General features: G+C 36.1%; 1 protein-coding gene across 2 annotated transcripts; it reads right to left on the reverse strand.

Annotated features, from left to right (window-relative positions):
- Window positions 1-3,753: 3,753 nt before the first annotated feature.
- Window positions 3,754-15,684, reverse strand: LOC140156969 (F-box/LRR-repeat protein 12-like). 2 transcript variants are annotated; one of them, XM_072180017.1, is made up of 3 exons: window positions 15,077-15,684; window positions 12,789-13,000; window positions 3,754-5,014 (listed from the first exon to the last, which is right to left on the reverse strand). In XM_072180017.1, exons 2-3 carry the CDS (start codon window positions 12,977-12,979, stop codon window positions 3,805-3,807), a joined length of 1,401 nt encoding a protein of 466 aa, XP_072036118.1. In that variant the 5' UTR covers window positions 12,980-13,000; window positions 15,077-15,684; the 3' UTR covers window positions 3,754-3,804. The 2 variants fall into 2 exon arrangements, with proteins under 2 accessions (XP_072036118.1, XP_072036119.1); XM_072180018.1 differs by lacking the exon at window positions 3,754-5,014 and adding an exon at window positions 11,040-12,244 and having other exon boundaries at window positions 15,077-15,680.
- Between the last annotated feature and the right edge of the window lie 6,394 nt (window positions 15,685-22,078).

The following is a 22,078-nucleotide window of genomic DNA, read 5'->3' on the forward strand; positions in this document are numbered from 1 at the left end:
CCCTGACTGCTCTAGATCGACAATCGGTACCAAACGCTGGTATCGCCCATCCCTATGGAAATTGACTACGTACTATCCAGGCGGTGATGGAAGTGATATCGCCAATTTTGAGGTCGCCATTGGATTAACACATAATTATGAAATCTTCACAAACAATTCTAAATTTGTTATGCGGTGTCAAAGCAAAATTATCTTACTCTAAAACCGTCGGGGTTCGACAAAGTACCCCACTGCAAGTATGTTAAGTTTCCATTTGTAATTGCTAACCGTGTATTTTGAATGGGGCCGTCAGCCCTGTATCTTCGCCAGCCTCGTACGTCACGTGTTGCGCTTCCTATGCCGCCTGGTACTATCGCTAAAAAAATAAGCGTCCTTATCAACCAATCAACTTTAAGACAAATAGGTGAAAAAGGACACTTTCATGATTTTTTTTCATAATTGTTTTTATATCGCCTAGCCATAAATGAAAAAATATTTTTTTAGACCAATCAAACCAATATATGGGTGTAGTACGCCCTTAAAGACAACTATTCTTGCGATCTTTTCGTAGATTTACTTTTTACTGGGCTACATGCAAAAGTGTATGAGCGATCTCTAAAACGGGAAGAATTGTTGAATAGGTTACATGATGATCGAGACTATAATGTCGATTAATACCACGCCGAATTGCTATTTTATTGTGTCAATACACTCAACCATAACTCCGTACCCATTCACGTATCGTGCATGTCCTTCACTGAAAAGGTCATTTTATTGATCTAAATCCGTTCTTTCTTTCTTTCCTTCCTTCTTTCTTTCTTTCTTTCCTTCTTTCTTTCTTTCTTTCTTTCTTTCTTTCTTTCTTTCTTTCTTTCTTTCTTTCTTTCTTTCTTTCTTTCTTTCTTTCTTTCTTTCTTTCTTTCTTTCTTTCTTTCTTTCTTTCTTTCTTTCTTTCTTTCTTTCTTTCTTGCTTTCTGTCTGTCTGTCTGTCTTTCTTTCTTTCTTTTTTTCTCTCTTTGTTTCTTTGTTTCTTTCTGCTGTGTCCAACTTCCAACTTCGCTAGGAAATAAACAGTATGCAATAGTAGAGTCATTTTGAATATAAATGAGAGAGAAAAAGAGCCTGACGCCTTGAGCCAATGCTAGCAAGTACCTCGCAATCAGATTCAATAAGAAGCTGTGCGGTAAGCATGTGTACCCTCGGAAACCCACATTAACCTATATTTAATCGTGTGAAGCGAGCAGGACATTTGGCGTATTTGAATGTTATCCTAACGCTTTTCTACGACTTATTAGGGCCTAATATCGAAACGGTGCAACAACATCTGTGTCCGAAGTTGACCCCTCCCCACATGACATTCCCTGCCAGAATGCTGTGATGCTTGCCAAGAAATGTTTACCCCTCTCCATAATTCACAGTGTAGTGCACATTATTAATTGTACCACCTTTAAAAGAATGCTCTGTCAATCTGGATCTGGATATTTACATACAGTGCAGACAGTATTAATGTCAACACAGTGGTTCTTAAGGGATCCAAAATGAGCGTTTATTGCGTTTCGACAGTATTTTTGTGGGACATGAGAGCACCAGACCTATCGAATTGCATTCTGAATACGAAGCATGTCTTTCTGATATCAAATAATTTTCATTTTTTAAAATCACAATATAATACAAATTTTATGACAAATTATAAAATTTGATATTTTTCAAATTTTGATATATAACAGTCCTCGAAGTAAATTATATAAATCTAATGATATATTCTTAAAGTGTATGTAGCAGGGAGGAAAAAGCCGACGGTCAATTGAAAATTTTGACCTTTCATATTGAAGATATGGATTTTTTCCCAAAAAGACCTAATTTTTTTGGTGTTTTGGGGAAAAAATCCATATCTTCAATACGAAAGGTCAAAATTTTCAATTGATCGTCGGCTTTTCATCCCACCTACATACACTTTAAGTATAAATCATCAGATTTATAAAGTTTTCTTCAAGTACTGTTAAATATCAAAAATATCAATTTTTAATGATTTGTCATAAAATGTGTATTAAATTGCGAATTTCAAAAATCAAAATTATTTGATATCAGAATGACATTCTTCGTATTCAGAATGCAATTCGATATGTCTGATGTGCTCTAATGTCCCAAAATAAATACTGTCCAAACGTTCATACCCCAGCCCTTAAAGGACGTGCACTGATTCTGACATCCACTAAAATAGCTCAGCTAGTTGTGATTTTGCGCTACATTTAGTAGCCAATCAAAGTAGTCAGTCCAAATCAATCTTGGCCAGACAACTTTATCACGTTTGAATTTGAACAGCTTGTAGGAAATGGATACGACACAATAATTGTTAACGCAGCTTTCGTTGTTAAAACAAAAGAATTTTTTGATCCAAATGTTTTATTTCAAAATATAGCCTATATTTTCATATAATTATATGTTATCACTATTGACATTTCTCTAACTCTACTACTTGGCTCTCGTTTGCATTCAGTGGTATATTTGAAAACCGGCGCCGTAGTAAAAAGAACAAAAATACTTTACCCCGGTTTCAAACCACTGCCATAACTAAAAATATGAGTGACAATAATATGTATCAACACGTTTCTAGTTTTGTAAAAAAATCAAATTTTGTTCTACAGAAATATAGCCATAGTAAGACATAAGACCTTCCTGTTTACTGTTATTTTAGTTCAAATTAATATTGATGAAATAAACTGGTATGACTCTTATCACTCGTTATAACCTGCGATTCATTTTTCAAATAATAAAATGAAAACACCGGGTCATTCACGACGTCATTGTAATTATTGTAAAAACCTGGGAGCGACTCAATGATTCAGACAGTATATTCAATGTACCACGACCATACATTATATGCACTTGCTTGATATATACGGTCATTAACTACCATAGATCATGAGATAGTTCTTCCCCCGTGAAGGTTCTGTTTATTGTTTTGTTGTGCAATTATAGGTTCACACCAGACGTGATTTTGAGGGTTTTTTTGTTGAAAAATTATAGGAAGGGTCGGTTCTTAATAAACATTTTGGCTCTCAGCAGATGCTTAGTGGTACCAGGAAGTGTTGTGTTAGTAGTAAGCGTACTCAATATTTGTTAAAACTATCCAAATTTAAAAATCCAAAAAGGCTTTGAAAATGACTTCTCGCCATAGGAATTTCGAGAAAAAAAATCATATCACAATAAGGCTGTGCAAACATCGTCAAATTATTCCTTACACGCGTAGTAATAATAATAAACATTTCAAATGCGAACAAATCTGCAAAAAGCACTCATGGCGCAAGAAGAGCTCGAACAAAGAGCAACAAAACCAAATAACAACAAATATATAACAAGGTATAGATAAACAAAACCTTAATCATAAGCAATGTTCATAAGATAAGTTTTAAGACATGATTTAAATGTTCAAGTGAAGAGCAGGCACGGATATGATGAGGTAGAGAGTTCCACAGATGAGAAGCTGCCACGGCAAATAATCTGTCCTCTATGACCGGGATGTTTTTTGTTCAAGAAGATTTTTGTTAGCTGAGCGCAAGTCGGTACGTGGTGGATTGTATGGATGAAGAAATACAGAGACGCGTATTATAACAAATTGGGGTTTATTTGAGATAAATTATGTCCGCAAGTTGCAGCATTATTTTCCTTACTGTGATATTTAGTTGTTGAAAAAGATTAATATTTTGGTGGGATTATTTCCCGCCAAAATTTTGATGGGATTACTTCCGCTCAAATTTTCCACCAAAAAGAGCTCGTCACTACAATTACAGTTTATGCAGCTGAATTAATATTCGTTTTCATCTGTCATATCTGTTGACTTTTGAACTCTTTCTCAATTTTGATATCCAATTTCACATTTGGTTTCATGAAGAGTAACTGCTCAAAATATGTTCGAATGTCTGCATTGCATAAATCGATGGCACCAAGACCTTTTACCTGCTCAAGTTTTGGTAATGTCACAAATGTCTCAAAAAGCCCTGCATATGATTGAAACGGAATATCACTGGGTCTATAGAACTTGATGATTTGAAGTGATGGATGGTACTGCAATGGTATTAAGCCCTTATCAGTATACGGTCGTGAACCAGTTAAATCTAACATCTTCAAACAGGACAAATCCTTTGCTATGAATGAAAGAATTTCGTCTGTTACGCAGTCACAGTTCCTTAAAGTAAGCTCCTCAAGATATACTAATGTGCTTGTCAAAATAATGAACGATTCCAGAGTAAATCTGACATCACCAATTCCGAAATCTTTTAAATCTCGCAGCTGCCCTAATTGTTTGCAGAGGATATCATTGATAGCATAAATTGAAGGACCGATAATAATTGCTGGAATATATGCAATTTGTCGAAAACGTGGTATAAACCGAAGACTTTTCAGGTCTTTTAAACTGCGCACGATTTGGCATAAAATTTCCTGAAAATTTGTATTTGAATCGGATGGATCGGTGGTGAATTTTAGCAGCCACAGTTCCCGTAGATTCGGAAATCCTCTCGCTAATGGAACCAAAAGCATGTGCAATTGTGCACATTCCATGAGCGTTAAGTGATACAAATTATCACAATGAGATACAGTGTTTAAAACTCTCTGTGTAATGTCATTGCACTCGAACGGATCTTCCACTAATCTAGGATCGATCATGCTAAACGATAACTGTAGTTTTCTCAATGTAGACGGTAAAACAAAACTAGGCCCTCTTATGTATTCACAATTTTCCTCACCCCGTTTACATAGGTACCACATGACCATTTGCTGATACGGTCCGGAAGGCATGATGGATAATGTTTGCAAATGTGGACAGTTGTTTGTTACATAATGTAGGACATCAACAGTTACCACGTGAAGATACACTCTTTTTAAAAATCGAGCGTAAGTTTTAAGTGCTGCAAGAGTACACCTTTCCTCAGTCCCTTCCTCAATGGAATATTCATCGTTGCGTCTTTCTCTATGGAAATCTATCATGTGCCATAATTGGGGTTCTTTCATAAGAGTGTTCCATCTCTTGCAAGCTCTGTGAAAGGGAATTGATATGAAAAAAATAAGGGCATTAAATTTGGATTAAGTTGATTTTATTTGGTATAGCATGTATAGTGTGTGATGGTTGTGGCATATTTATTTTGTCTGTTTATTTTACGCCATCCCTTCTCAAACCAATTCATCATGGTCATCATTAATAGGGCGGGCATGTGGTGATACATAACCTCATCCTCCACCAAAAAGCTGAAATAAATATATCGTTAGAAACCTTGATCTACATGAACCAAGTACACGAGTATTGTCTTTCCATCATCGGTTGCAAAACGAAATTATCCAGTTTGTAGTTCCTGTCTACAACGCCATGAACGCAGTGACATGGGGCGGTAGGCGGTATAATGCATGTAATTATGCATGGCACCGAAACGCAGAATCAGAATCAACTAAAATTTTGGACATAAGGTTCTGTCGTCGATGTTTTTGATCCAAACTGAAAACGAAGATGCTGAAATCACGAAATGGCTGAAGGCCGAAACACACTGCTCTATAATTCAAAACAAATAAATGTATTGTGAAGTACAGTATGATTAGACAATGCTTTTACATATAAATCAAATGTAGCAAATAATCTTGTTCATGTTGCTGATCATTTTCACTCATTAAAGTTTCATTCTCTGAAGTCCATTTCATATAATATGTGTATAAATCCTTGCAAAGATAAGGCGATGTCCACTGTAGACTTGAACCCAAACTTATAGAATGAATATGTATATAAATCCTTGCAAAGATGACAATATCTTAACAATTTTACTTTCACCAATCACTTATTTTTCTCAGAACAGACAACTATTCTCAGCCCCTGTGATAATAGTGTACCTTAACTAGAACTTAACTTGTCGAAGAAGATCCTGCATAAATCCTTTGGGGGTGCACATTTTTGTTGTAATTGCAATCTTCCTAGCTCATTGGCTAAATTGTAGTACTTTCACTGCCCTAAAATGTCTAGCGCCAAATGCCCTACTTTGATAGCACTTATAGTTAAACTTTTCACAGTATAATTTAGAACTGTCAGAATAGCAGAAAGTTTTTGTCATCTATTTATAGTAAATATCCAATCGAGGATTTTCATTCTTTCAACTACCATTCTTTAATTAATTACAAATATTTAATCATATTCTAATATTATAGGTACTTATCCTACATTTCCACTTTACATTGCAATGTCTGTGACTTTCCTGAGATTCTCCATAATTATTTATTGGCATCACTAATAAAAAAAATCCTATGATTCATATGATAGACCTGTCTGATGAAATTTTATAAACAAGCTAGGGGATTCCCAGAATCATCTCAAGTTACTTTTTCTTGATTGCATGAAAGGAACATCACAGCTCAAATCCCCGAAGCAAAACAAATTAACAAATTAAATAACTCAAGGTACATCGATTTGCTTACAATACAACTAAATTATATACTATCGACATAGGTCTATAGTGAAGAACATATGATATAACAGGCACCAAGTTTTTGCAATTGACCATTTGAAACTGCTAATTAGGTTATTTGCATTCAACATCATTTTCCAAACGTCCTTACAATGCCATTGTTGTTCTTATACTGACGAGTCCCAGAGAATCTACATAATAATACAGTGGTCACTAGCCACATACCATGGTCACTAGCTACGCTAGGTGAATCGCATCAGGCATGACACGGGTTATTTAGGGACTGTTTATAATAGCTTGCTATTGGCCGGTATGCGAAAATCACCACAAATATGTAGCCAAATAACAAAGGACTCACTATGGAGCCCTGCGGAACACCAATATTTTCGAGACTCCGATAAAACACCATTTCTGATATCTTGATGGCAATAATCTGTGAACCAGTTTATTCAATACCCTAAAAAGACCGTACGATCTGAAGATTTTCGGATTTAGATAGCATAATAGCGATTTATATGTATCACAAGTTACTGATAGAATGCATTAATCATGCTGTTATTGTCTTCACATTGTAACCAGTAACACCTAAATAATGTGCTGGTTTTAATTAGTTTTGAGCATAAAAATTCGTTATTGAGCAAAATGTTAAGCAATTAGAAAATGTATTCATTACAAACGGTAAAATTATATTAACTATATTTACATACATGGTGAAGAATATAAATGTAGTAGTAAGCGGTAAGAAGAATGTACGAAATAGTCGCAACAATCAGTTCATTGTGCTAATTTGAATAGAGGCAATGATATCCATTTCGTCCACGGGTATTTTTTTAATTATTATTATCATTTACAAAGTTATCTTAATGCAGAGCAATTACGCATCTATTGTTTAATATATCAAAAGTGAGATATATGTTTAATTTTATTGTTGCGTGCATGCTGATTTATTGCCCTTTTCTCTCAAATTTATTCCACATCCGCGTGGTTGTGGGCACTGTTGATACCCACTGGTCATAAAGTCACCTCTCTCCAGGGCACAGATTCTAACATGCGGCTTAATTGCGCGAAATTCCTTAAACAATCGCTGAAAGATAATATTATCTTCATCGGAGCGACGACTCCAATTCAGAAGTTTTGCTTCCTTGAGCTTTGGTAACGACATAGCGTCTCAAAGATAGCTTCTGTCGACAATATTGGTTCCTTGAAAATCGTCAATGATTGTAGCGTAGGATGGTACTTCAACGCCTTTAATCCGGTGTCTGTGTATGGTCTGCAATCGTTTAATATTAAAACCTTCAGATTGCTTAGATTACGTGCGATTATTTTCATAATTTTGTCAGTTACGCAGTTGCAAGCGTAAAGCCCCAGTTCTGTCATGTTAGGTAGTGCTTGTGTCATTATAGCGAAAGATTCCCGGTTAAATAAAGCCTCTGTTATGTAAAGATGCTTAAACTCTCGTCGATTACATAATTCATGTAAGATGTTGTTTATACTGTACTCATATGCATCATAATAATCGTTCGCTGTTATAAAACGAAGGCTTGTAAGGTCTAGAAGATTACTAACGATTCTTCGGAGGATATCTTCCAGAGCTGCAGTATGGCCGCGTCTGAAATTAGATGAAGTGGTGAAATGAAGCAGCCAGATTTCTTGAAGCTTTGGTAATCCAGACGTCAATATTTCTACGTCTTCTGGTGATATTTGATCACACCTATAAAGTGTTAGGTGGCGTACATTTTGACATTGTAGCATTCTTGGTATGACAGTGTCTCTGAATTGCATGATTGATAATATCTGAAATTCTAATTGGGGGCCGTAATTATTATACGCCCATTTTCTATTAGCAACGAATGATAACTGAAGCTTTTCAAGTTTTAAAGGTAAAACGAAATTGTTATTGACAAAATACTTAGTTATGTCGTTATTGCAATAAAACGGAGTATTGTGATCTGGTGAAAGAAACGAAAGAGTTTGCAGATGTGGACAGTTGTTGGTCAAGTATCGCATAAGGGCCCAGTTTGACGCCCTGAGGTACATCCCTTCCAGTGAGGAATCAGTGTATGATTGAAGGAATCGCAGAGTCATATTTACAAACTTATTAATGTGCTTAGCTTCATTTTGGCCTGGTGGATACCAGCGACAACCATTCCAAAAGTCTACAGTTTGCCACAAATGTGGTTCTCTGATGAGACTCTTCCATCTTTTGCATGTTCTGTCAAATCGAAAATAAAGAAAAAGGTAACTTAGCAAATCAGTTTTAAATTATTATGTTTTGTCACGGCAGAATCACGGCAGAATTGTGGAAAACAATTGTGCAAAGATTTTAATGCTTTCAAAAGGACATGCAGTCTTCTTTTAATTTTTGTTAGATCGGGTTATCAGCGTTAAATGTTTACATTATATATTCTGTTTTTCAAATAAGAGAATACCAATGTTAAAGTTAAGCAGTAATAATCATATTTTATTATTCATCATGGCAGAATTAGGCAAAAGGGGAAATCAATTAAACAATAGCAGCGTTATATTTGTATTTTATCATGTGTTTTAGAAGTACGTTCCACATTTTAGGGAAAATCAATGCTAATGTTCATTTAAGAAAATCTACTTGGTGTGTGCAATTGTTAGGACATAACCATTAATAACATGTGCTGGATTCTTATGTCAAATACTCTGCAAAAATCCACTGAAACATTTTTTCAAATGAAAAACCATATTGTGACAAATCATATATCCACGGAAAGTAATTTATTGCATCGCATTAGTAGCTGTCTGCCACCAATAGAAGGGTTATTTTAAGTGTTCAAATTTACACATCATTAAACTATGCCGTAATTTCTGTTACGAGAGATGGTACATTATAATGTTCCCCTTCATTCAAAGAAAAAAGTGCATACATACATAATTACTCAAGCTTTTCTTGAATTTATTTGGCAGGGGATTTGTGTTCACAACTCAAATAACAGGCTCATGCATTGCGTCATTTTTAAATATATTGTAAACTCATATATGCTAGGAATAGCAAATGTTAAGGCTGATTAGCGCCATATGCTTTTATCTATGTACATTTAATTTACATGTTCATGCCAAACCTGTCAATTTTGAAGAGCCATATTAAGTAATTCGAGAAATGTCAAATTTTGTGCAACTCAATATATTAAATTGTGGGATAGGCTTTTACGACGGGAATTCACAACAATTAGTGGGTTTTAGCGGGTTCGCCGTCGGACAAGATAAGAATGAGACATGTAGACCGCCATTTGTTTACTGATGACTCTGTAAAGAGCCATTCACTGAAGACTGTTCTCTGTTGACAAGGGGCAGTCTTCAGTGAACGGCTCTTTTCAGAGTCATTAGTAGGCAAGGGGCGGTCTACATGTCTCATTCTTAGGTACTTTGTCCTGAAGAAGTCAGAGCTACTCCTGACGAAAGCTTGACAGTTCTAAACTTGTCCGACGGCAAACCGCTTAAAACCCACTAATACTCAATATATTATTAGGTATCAAATCAGGTTTGAAATATGTCCCGGTTGCGTAGTGTATTCAAGCAGTTATTGATTTTAATCAAGAAGTATGACAATATAACAACTTATGATTAAGGTTATTAATTATTTTAAACTGTTGTGATTTGGTAGTTCACAGCATCTTACGAATGGTAGTGAGCTTTGGCGAAAACTGTATTGCTCAATTGATAGCGAGTGTGTAGAAGAAATAAATATCACAGATATACTTTTATAGGTGCTGCGGTTCTTGAGTTACGTTGTAAAGAGGACTGAAACAACAGCACTTTTGTAAAACGTACATAACTCATTAACAACAATAAATTAAGCAAGTTTGCAAAGTATACGATTTGTAGAATGAACTTTTGCAAAACATCAAGGTGTTATTTATATATATATATATTGATCTAGATAATAAAAATCGATTTTCAGTCTACCCTTAAGAAAACATTGTAGTTGGAGTAAGATAACTCACTTGTGTGCGTAAAAAGAATCCAAAATCGTCAAAATTTGACGATTTTGTTAAGATTGATGCGATTTGAAAAGTTGCAAAGACATTCAACCACGCACGATGGTCTCCATATTGAAAAGGTCGCGGCCATTGCAGTTTCTTTTAATGCTCTCCCCGCCACTGCATTGTATTAGATCCAGCAGCATATTGTAGACAGCAGCATATGGACAGGGGAGCCAGTTTTACACCACTTCCTCTGAGACCCACGTCTCTACCTACGAGCGTTATCAATGGATTCACCACTACAGCCATGACGATGTGTCACATCTCTTGTCTTGTCTTGGTAACGGATGTAGCATGGATTTCAAGAAGCTCTAAACACGATGTGATGATGCCCTTGAACAGCTGATCAACATCATTATAGTCCCTAGACAGTTGAGCAAAAAAGATGCTCATTTGAGAAGACTTCATTGCCAACTTGCCTGTATTTATTTACGGAAGAAAGTCACCATTTCATGAAGAGTTTAGGATTTATCGCTTACTTATCTTTTTGTAGCATATAAATCGTATAAGGCAGCACTAATAGCATAAACAGCTCAAATCAAGTGGAGTTGGAAATAGTTCATACTTTTTCGTTTTAACTTCTGTACTTTTATAAGAAAAAGTGGTCTTTGTGTGTCGCATGTTTATGACATTTCAATCCTAATATTTGGCTTAGTCACTCGTAGTTTCTCCACAAATTGCGGAAAGTCAGCATCTATACTTTGCCAATGCAAACCTCCTGCTTGCTCAAGGTTTGGTAACGTCAGCAGTGTATCAAAGATGACTTCTGTCGAAAGTGCCTGAAAAGACACATCCAACATGGACCTAAATACATTCAACGTATGCAACGACGGATGATGATTTAAGGCCTTTAATCCTCTGTCTGTGTACGGTCGAGAGAAAGGCAATTCTAAAATCTTCAGACTAGGCAGATCTCGTGCGATGATTTTCATGATTTCGTCAGTAACGCAGTCACAGTTCCATAGTACAAGTTCCTCCATCTTCTCTTGAGCTCTGGTCATTGCTGCGAACGCTTCCGGATTGAACATAGCATCTCGGACGCGCAATTCTCTCAGGTGAGATCGTTTGCTTAAATCTTGTAAGAGATTGTCTATATTGTAACTTGGTGGATAATCACCATAGCCGGAGAAGCTACGATTGACTGGCATGAAACGTAGACTTGTAAGATCTGGAAGATTATGAACAATGCGTCTAAGGATCTCTTCAAGAGTTTCAGTAGTGTCAGGATAAGTTGCAAAAGTGAGCATCCAGATTTCTTGAAGCTTCGGTAATCCAGATGTTAATATTTCAACATCTTCTACAGATATTCCATTACACATTTTCAATGTTATGTGGCGTAAATGTTGACATTTTATAATGTTTGGTAAGACTGTATGTTTAAATTGCATCATGGTTAACATCTTGAACTCTGACGATTCACTTAAACCCAGTGTCACAGCTGAGAAAGACAACTGTAGTTGTTCAAGTGTCAAAGGTAGGGCAAAATTTGACTCGGAGAAATATCCATTGATGTCGACATCACAATATGGAATATGTTGTTCTGATGACAAAAGTGAAAGTGTTTGTAGATTTGGACAGTTGTTGGACAAGTATCGCATAACGGCCAAGTTTGATGCCCTGAGATACACCCGTTTCAACAAGGAATCTGTGTACGATTGAAGAATTCGTAACGCCGACTTTGCGTCAACATCAATCCCCTCTTTAGGAATATCCCAACTTCTGCTGTCCTTTAATAATGTGCTACTATTCCAGAAATCTACAGTTTGCCATAAATGAGATTCTTTGATGAGGTTGTGCCATCTTTTGCAAGTTCTGCCAAAATTGAAAATAATTAGAAAATATTGTATTTAAAAGTCTTCAATCGACGCTTTTCAACTATAAAATCAATAATGATAAAATGCTGGCTCTTGAATTAAATTTCTATCGCGAGCAAGATTTTTTTTAGTTCACAAGATTAGTAAGTGATCACAATTCTGCATTGTATTTTATTTTTGTAAATTAATGTTCGGTATGCTCTCGTGTTATCTACTCTATCGATCTAAATAAAGGAAACATTTCTATATTGTCAAATGTGCCATTGTATAAGCGTGAGAAAAATAATTACACTATAAGTGATAACACCATAATTTATATTGTCTGAAAAATAATTTGTTGTATGTTACCAATTACACATGTGACATATGCACATTATTTTTGAAGGCCAGCCTCTGTAGTTCGAATGAGATATGAACATTGAACAATCTCTCGTTTCTGAATCCAAAGGCTAGAGAACAACTTATTGTCTACAAATGCAATGTGTTCTCATCTGATATGTTCACTATATCTAAATTCTACTTTAAACGAAGAAATTACAAACCTGGATACTGTAAGTTTCTCAAATACGGTCAAGAAAGAAAATATCTTAAGTAGTACATCATCTACAAGTATGTCGTTGATACACGCTGGGTGGTCTTTTGTCTTTTTTCCTGTCTTGTCAAAATTTGATTTATCGTCAGCATTTGCCTTTGATTTCGTCAATCCCCTTCGCCGACTCTTGACTTGACCCATTTTGTTAATCTTTTTATATACCTACATAAAACAAAAGAGAAAAAACAAAGATTAAACTAATTAAAGTCTCGATATCAGAGAAGTTAAGGGGGCGCGATCTTTTGTACGTAATAATAGAGGGCCAGGGGATTCACTCTATCATTATAAAAAATATTTGAAGAAGTCAAAGAACCCTAGGAATAAAAACTGTAGTGTAATTTACGCCAGACACAATTTCTTTTTATGGTAAAAATTAATTTTTGTAATCCATCAAAAAACAAACGTTTTATACCAATTTTAAATTTAGCCTGAATCCGGCCTCAAATATGGCACCTCTCGCCCTTTTTTAGGTCAAGGCTGTTTTTACCATTATGCATCGAACCATTGTTGAAGCTATTTTACGTGCATGTACAAAACACCCAGGAGAAAGAATGAGGCCATATACTGTTGAAATATCTTTTGTTGATTTCTAATGATAAAGTCATGAAGTCGTAACTTTTAAGGTCATATTCCAAAAACCAAAACAAAACATTGCGACGCAGATATTTCCCGACTTACGCAATTTCATCATCACATCAGTGTCTTTATTATTTGTTTGAAACCTTTTCCAAACGCCCGTGCTATTTATACATAAAACGGCCAATCTATTTTTACAAAACACGTCATTTTTTAGTAAACAAAAGGCTAACGATGCCATTATGATATTTGTGTTTTGTAGTGTAATACTCCTCCGCTCAACTGCCACCGTGGCCGAGCGCTAAAGCGCTAGAAGCGTAATCAAAGGAAGTTTCGAATTGCTGGTTCCAGTCCCATCGAAACCCGTGGACACTTTTTTTCTTCAAAGTTCATGATCGCATTCCGAAATGAGTCATTTGTCCGTAAATAGTGCATCGTATCCTTAAATGCATTTTAACTTGGAAATGCGAGTTGCTGTGAGTTGTGACAAAAAAAATCGATATATCGGTAACGCACCACACCGCAAAGCAATTGTGGCATAGTATGAACGAACCTTAACGCCATAAATAGGAAGTAGCCCTTTAATGTTTGATTTAACATTGATTATCAACATTAACTAATAATGAAACAGATAGAACACATATTTCACTTTCAAATGCTCCTAAAGATGTTCATATCCTGTTTGTCTTAAAATCGGCTAGTTTCCCTTCAAAACAAGGGTTTGTCTACATTGTCACAAATAACAATTTTACATACACCTGATTCGAACTCGGTTCCCTCGAATCACCCTTAATTATATCTAGGACCTTTAGGTGGATAATATTGTTGACTATAATCCTATTTTGCACATTTTAACAAACAAATGTGACCAGCTCCAACAAAACCCGAACAGGTCGCCAAACATGTTTTTGAGTTACAAGCCTTTAAAGATGACACTCCCATAAATTACAAATCAAATTTGGAACTCTTAATTTCATGGTATTTGACTGTGGGACTAAGTAGACTTTCAAATCCTTAAAAGTATTTATTATAAATGCTATTTATATATTTGTGGTATCATTTTAAAGCTTATTTTCTAGAACATACATTATTATTCAAATCTTGAAATGTCAAAAATGCGACTTGTTCCTGCTTTTGTCAGAGCGGGTCACAAATTTAAATTAAATCCCCCTTTAAAACCACTTTCCCCAACCTGGAAATTTTACATGGTAAAGAAATTCAACAAATTCAAAATCAACGCCCCCTAAATTACCATAAATCATTTCTTAAACCTATAAGTGTACCTTACATTTGGTTAATTTTACATAATTTGACTACAGATCAAATGAATTTGAATTAAATTCACCTGCAACTAGCACATTTTCACAACCTAGCATTTTACATGGTATGTATTATTCGAACTCAGCATCTCTATTGTAGAGCATACACTAAATCACTTTTCAAACCTTTCACCTGCAACTAGCACATTTTCACAACCTAGCATTTTTACATGGATATATTCCAACTCAGCATCTCTATTGTAGAGCATACACTAAATCACTTTTCAAACCTTTAATACGCTTGGACATTACACTCTACATGTAAAATATGTCACCTGGTAAGGATCTCTTACTACGTATATCTACGTGTACATGCAATTGCTATAATATATAATATACTCACACTAAAGCTTAAATGTCACGTTCTGGTTATGACAATGTAGGTACGTATACGCAGTGAACATGTACGTTAATTCCACTACTGTATGAATATCACAACCATCCAAGCGCCTGATCCATCCACACACATTACATAGCTTCGAGTATATTTTATGTCGTGTATACCTGATAGTACATGTTGTACGGATGAAATATAACTGTGTTTTTTCAACAGGGAGAGAAGGTGGATATTAGTAATACACAGTCATCTATCGTTCGTCATTTGATGACGTTCATGGCCATTAACTCACGACAACATCCGCTTTTCCATTTTGCCATTAGTACCCACGCGCAGTATGCTGCAGCATTACATGTGATTGATCGCGTTAAAACGGATGTCGTTGTGTGGTGTAGACGAACTTGTTACCAATCTACAATTAAAAGGACAAACCTGCTCTATTCAGTTACCAATAGAAAAATGGAATACACACCGACAAAAATTACTTGTGCGAGTGGGGGTGGGTAAGTCAGTGCGTAATGTGTGTGTATTTTGTTTCAGTGCAGAGTCGTTTGTTTAAACCACCTGCCTTTCTTTATGTGAAACGTACGCTTTCCATTTACCGGGTGAACGTTAACCAAAAAAGAGGATTAAAAATATCCAATTTAAGGGAATTTTCAGGGTTTTCCCGAGAACATGAGCAAAGTTGGAAATTTATCAAAGTAACATGTAAATAGAGTACAAGCTTATAAAGTTACACTTATAAAATGTTTGCAGAATAAATCGACAAAATAGTAAAAAAAAGTATAGAGGCCGTCAGCGTGACGTCATATGCCGCCATCTTGTGGGTACACGCTGTGATGGTCGTTCGATCTCCATGCGTGAACAGCAAAATCACCGCATCGACGCGTGCTAACAGCTGCGTGACAAGCTGCGCCCTGCTCGCAGTGTCCACAAGATGGCGAAAGGCCGACGGCCTCTATTAGAAAGAATCTAGTTCGATTATTAAACCAGTTTGACTCTTGAAAATTGAGATTTCCTTCCTGTGCACCACCAATCGACAATGTTAAACTTTTAACTTACCCGGTGTTTCTAAGACGGGGAAAGCGGTCTAAATTATTTTGAAACAGACACTTATTTTTGTAGTATAACAAAATGTAACGAAGTGAAACTGCTCGCGATCTCTTAATAACAGTACCAAAAAGCTGGTAAAATGCCATCTGTTCCAACAAGCATATCAGACTTGATTCCTTGTGCTTGCCTTTCAGCGCCTTTGAACAATTGACTTTTTGTATATTGGCGCTTTATAATTTTGTTGTTGTTGTTGAAATAGTGGAAACAACTCAATAACCGCAGTACATAATTATGGAAATTTAAACGTAACCTTGGCTTCATTGACTCATTAACTATAAGATTAATGTATTAACCTGCGAAATGGACTAACCTGAAAAAGGTAGATATGAGACTCCTTATTCACTAGCAACATACTTTGGTATTTTATGATAATAAGAAAGGTGCAACAATCTGAATTTTGATGATTGCTTAATTTTGATGAATGGGCATATAACTTGATGTACCTGTTCTTGACACATAATACAAAAAGAAATTATAAATTAGTTTTTCTAGGCCCTACGCTGGAAAAATAAAGCAGTATAAGAAAAGTAACAGACGCACGGTTTCGAACAAGCGACGCTCAGAACCACAACGCCTTAGACCGCTCGGCCATAGAAAATATATTAACCTTTAACGTTACGCAATATTGGCACATGACACGGGCACATGTCTGCGGGTAAAGATACTGCATGTTAGAAAGGCGTAGGCCCTACAAAGGGTCTATCCCTGAAGTTAATGGTCATTGACATGTAACCAATTCTTTGTATACCAGGGTTCTGCCAGCTACAAAGTAGTATTTTATTAGGCGTTGACGCAATCATGAATTGCGGGAAGTATAAAACCATAGTCGCCACTCGTGCACTTGTTTGAGTCCACAGGTATTCCGAAAACAGCCTTCAACCCCGAATTCAGAGGTCGATTTTGGGTTGTTACATGCAAATACAAACTAATTATATCATGAAAAACCCACCAAGAGGACTACGATACTTATTCAGAGCCAATCTACATTCTATTATTTAAAAAAGCCGACGATCAAAGTAAAATTATAAAAGGAGCAAGACCAGATATCAACGTTAAATCACGGTAAGCCTAAAATCGCATCGAAAACGCCAAAATGCAGTCACAAAATTTATAATATTACTAAATCGCCACAACGAATTGTAACGTAGGTATGCAGAAAAGAGTTGTATTAGCAATAACAAAGTATGTGCAAAAGATTTGTCTTTGGCATGTCGCTTTTTTAAATATCGCTAAAAATATGAAATTTTGGAAAAACGCCCCAAAATTTAAAACAAACACGAACCTTTCAAAATAAATATATATTAGCACTCGGCGGCCCAGTCACTACCTGTCGCTGTGATTTGGGGTAACTCGTTGCTTCCCTTCTCCAGATACCTGTACTTCAAGGTCGCTCATACCCCATGCCTTAAGTAGATGACGCCAGGACAAAACATTTTAAAGTAATACTGGAAACAATTTCACATACACACACCGTACAAATACAATACCCATCAAACAAACACCTCATCACCATCACCGTAGGTGCACCCCCCCCCCCCACAAACACACACACCCCCGCCATCTTCGCACACACGTGTGACATCGGCAACCAAGACAACAACAAAATTGTTAATGTTTTAACCTTTTCTTAATTGATAATCAGGTACTAATTATTACTCAGGTTACCCTTTTTAGTCACTGCTTAAGTGGGAAATGTTTTTGTTTATTATTGTATTCAACTATCAAGTGCCAAAACACTCCAAACACTCAAAATACTAACGCACACCCCACAACATATTACGTCATATACAGAGAATCACATATTGTTGCCCATGAACATGTACCGCAACACAAAATGATTTTGATGTTAGAATATTTGTTTTCTCTCTTAACGTTTAACCAGGAATTAGAAAGATTATGTTTCACATTTAATTATTGGAGCAAACGACCGAGCAAACACACAAACATGTACACATCATGCACCGACCCACCCCTCGACACAGTGGGGAATGTGTTTGGGGGTTGAATGTATTTGTGAGTTGTGAAAGTACTTCTTTTCTTCCGTCAAAATCCTACCTACAATATTTTATGCTGCATTTTTGTAGATGTAGACAGTGCGTTGCGTCGCCGGCAGCACGATCTTAAACGGAGGCATCTATCTTATAGTCTGGTGCCGAAACCCAAAATATCGACTTAACCCAAAAGTAGCGTCCGCACAATGTTTTTTTGTTGTTTCTATATCGTCAAGACCTACTAATTCAGAAACTGACTGATGCCACCTCAGCACCCTTGGGCATTTCGAGATATCCAAGATGGCCGCCAATATGGCTATCATCACATATAAATAGCTATATATCAGCTATATAAGCAGGTATGGTGATGATTTTGGCGTCTTTGAATAGGTTTTAGGTGTCAACGAATTCATATCTGTCCTTATATAAACCACTGAAATCTTCTTTTACATTGAAATCCAATATGGCCGCCAAAATGGCCGACACCACATAATAAATAGCAACGTATCAGCTATTCAAACTGGTATGGAAATGATGTTAGTGTCTTTGAATATGTTTTAGGGGTCAATGAATTCATATCTGTCCACTGAATTCTTCATTCACATTAAAATCCAATATGGCCGCCAAAAAAGGTATGATGCTGATGTTCATGCCTTTAAATAGGTCATAGGGGTCAATGAGTTCATATTTGGCACATTTTGTCCTTATTGAAAACATTGCAGTCTTTATTCACATTGGAATCCAAGAAGGCTGCCATTTTACATGAATTGCTACATCTGAGTGTACTTAAGAGGTATAACAATGATATAAACAGCTTTAATTATGTTGAATGGGAAGATGTGGTCACTTATTCAACAGATTTGATATCATAATCCTCATGATCACTTTGCTCAGCTACAGTTTTTGTCCATCTGAGACCATATAACATATCATCATGTGTATTTTTGAAGGTGCTGGTTGCACAACATCTGGCAATGTCACTTGTTTGGCCCATCTTTCAGCCAACCCAACTGACATCGATCAGGTGGATCCGGGTTTAACACTGGCTCTAGTGCTAACTTGCAAATACACTTGTTTTACATTTTCAGCAAATGCCCCTGTTGTTGGTGCTTGGTGGCAAGGTTTCAACTTAGGTGTGGTTGTCACTTTCCGTTTTGTAATTTTTAACAACCAAGCGCTGTACACCACATTTCGCCATAATACATTCTAGAAACGCTTGCTGTTAGAATAAGAAAAATTTTAATGCTAATTTATTGCACATTCTAGGGAAGCGTGGTTACCTTTTTAAAATAACCGAGTGAGAGGGTTTTCAAGAAAATATTTTTCCTGTCAAAACTGAAGCATCCTCTGTATAAAAGAAAATATGAATATTAACTGCACATCATATATAACGATTCGTGATACCCAATTGTGGCACATTTGATGTCGTTTAAGAGGCAGAGAATTTTATTTCAATTTTATATACGCCAAAATATTTTTTTAGTTGAGCAAGAATAAGGATAGAAAAAACGTTGAAAAATCTATGTGAATATTACATTAGACCCAACCAAAGATTACTGTTTCGTTTTTATGGTAATCTAATCATTTATTTCCTGAAAAAACATTTTGGGTCTAATGTCGAATATTCACATACTTGATCAAAACATCGAACGTGTATACAAGAAAATGGTAGGTTTTCCTCTACAGTATTTTACTGACCATGGAAATGTACTGAGACACAAGCACGTGTCAAAATCGATATAATGTATTGTCCATATAGACGCCCAGTTATCATGTTTATATTGTTGATTTTTTTTTTGTATAAAACAGGCAGTTAACAACAATTGAGCGCTGATAATACACATAAAAATTTTTAGGCAAATAAAATTCCAAAATATGGTACGTTTTCTGCCTTTGCTTGTCACGTGGTAGGCCTATGTTGAAGTTGCGATTATATCTTCAAATAAGTTTCAAATGAATTCCAACAAGAAAAGTGGCCGAGTGGTCTAAGGCGCTGGGTTCATAGTATGTCCAAAGCAGTCCGCCGCCGTGAGTTCGAACCCCGCTTCCGCCAAACTTTAATGAAGTAAAATTAAAATTAAAATTTTACTTTAAAAAAATTTTCATATTGGGGAAATGTGACTGGCAGAATTTATGTATGGCGTGGAGTGGTGTGCAAGCGCTGTAGTACCAAATCGCTCACATTGTCCCAGTTGAATGCTTGCATCGCATGCTGCATCAAGGGTGGTAACCTCTGCAATTATGTCATCCACGGCCTGCTCCATATCACCCAACTTCTAACTTGTGGCCCTTTTGAAGCACTTTGATAACGGTTGCCTTTCCAACGATATGCCACAATACCACAATTGATATTCTCAATCCCTTGGTTGGCAATAAAGACAACCTGCTGGGTCATAGTAACATCAGCTTCACATGGTTCGTTTTCATTATAATCAGTCCGCTGGATCACAATACCCAAATTGACTTCTTGTGGAACAGTCACAGCACATCGATGAGCTACAGTGTTTGTTTGCTGAAGATCTTTCACACGATTACAGAGCTGTTGACAAATGATGTCGATGATCTGAACATTGTTCTTAGTGCCATTAAGGGTGACTTGCTTTTGTAGCAGGGTGCTATGAAGGCCAAGCTGATGTTGAGTAATGGCTTGCTTTCCAGCACATTGGCTAAATGCTTATAAAATGCTTGCCACTGCAATGCAGTATTGTATGCATCAACATCTCAGCTTGTGTACACTGATTTGTCAAATTTCTTTCTCCTATTAAATATAGTCTATTGCCGAAACCAAAAATATCGTCTTAATCTATCCACACAATGTTTTTGTTGTATAGTGTGAAAAAAATACAATACTGTTACACATCGACTTGTTGCGCAGGATCTTATTCTGTCCCGCAAGAAGTCAATTTGGCTATTGTGATCCAACGGACTGATATGAAAACAAACCACGCAAAGCTGATGTTGTTATGTCCCAGCAAGTTATCTTCATTGCCACCCAAGTGATTAAGAAGATCAAAGTCATATGTGATGACACGAATTCCCGTCACTCACATATAGCTACATCACATCACCTGTAACCTTTTTATGGATGGGAAGGTACTTTTTCCAAGCATTTAATAATAAATATTTCAGCAACCGCAAAGAAGCATATATAAATCGTCGGACGCATCACATACTGATCTCGAAAAACACGCATTTCGAGAAAATTGCAATTGAAAATCTTCGTATTAAGTTTACTTTTCTATTATTTAATAAGACTATGGATTTTCATGAAAGTGGTTTTCAATTAAATCATATACTTAAAAGATTTATTTAAGTGGAATCTTGAATTATATTTACGTATACAATATTGCGTAAAACTACACTAAAGTTGTAGTTCTGTATGTGAAATAGTTAATTTCCCTATATCGTATTTAAAGTGCATCACATACTGGTCTATCACCATAGCTGTTTATATAAGCCATTTTATATGTGATGGTGGCCATTTTGGCGGCCATATTGGATTTTAATGTGAATGAAGACTTCAGTGGTTCATATAAGGCCAAATATGAATTGGTTGACCCCTAAAACCTATTTTAAGACACTAACTTTATCACCATACCTGCTTAGATAGCTGATATATAGATATTTATAAGTGGTGGCGGTCATTTTGGCGGCCATATTGGATTTCAGCGTGAATAAAGACTTCAGTGGTTTAGATAAGGACTAATATGAATTCGGTGACCCCTAAAACCTATTCAAAGACACTAAAATCATCACCATACCTGTTTATATAGGTTATATATGGCTATTTATATATGGCGGTGGTCAATTTGGCGGCCATATTGGATTTCAGCGTAAATAAAGACTACTGTGGTTTAAATAAGGACTAATATGAATTCGTTGACCTCTAAAACCCATTCAAAGA

The sequence above is a fragment of the Amphiura filiformis genome, chromosome 7 (genome assembly GCF_039555335.1).
Source record: "Amphiura filiformis chromosome 7, Afil_fr2py, whole genome shotgun sequence".
Classification (NCBI taxonomy): domain Eukaryota; kingdom Metazoa; phylum Echinodermata; class Ophiuroidea; order Amphilepidida; family Amphiuridae; genus Amphiura; species Amphiura filiformis.

Excerpts from the sequence above, each read along its gene's own strand:
- LOC140156969 (XM_072180017.1), bottom strand. The coding sequence starts at position 12,979 with ATGGGTCAAGTCAAGAGTCGGCGAAGGGGATTGACGAAATCAAAGGCA. Across the intron at positions 5,015-12,788 it reads GAGAAACTTACAGTATCCAG|AGCTTGCAAGAGATGGAACA; the intron begins GTTTGTAATTTC and ends TCCCTTTCACAG.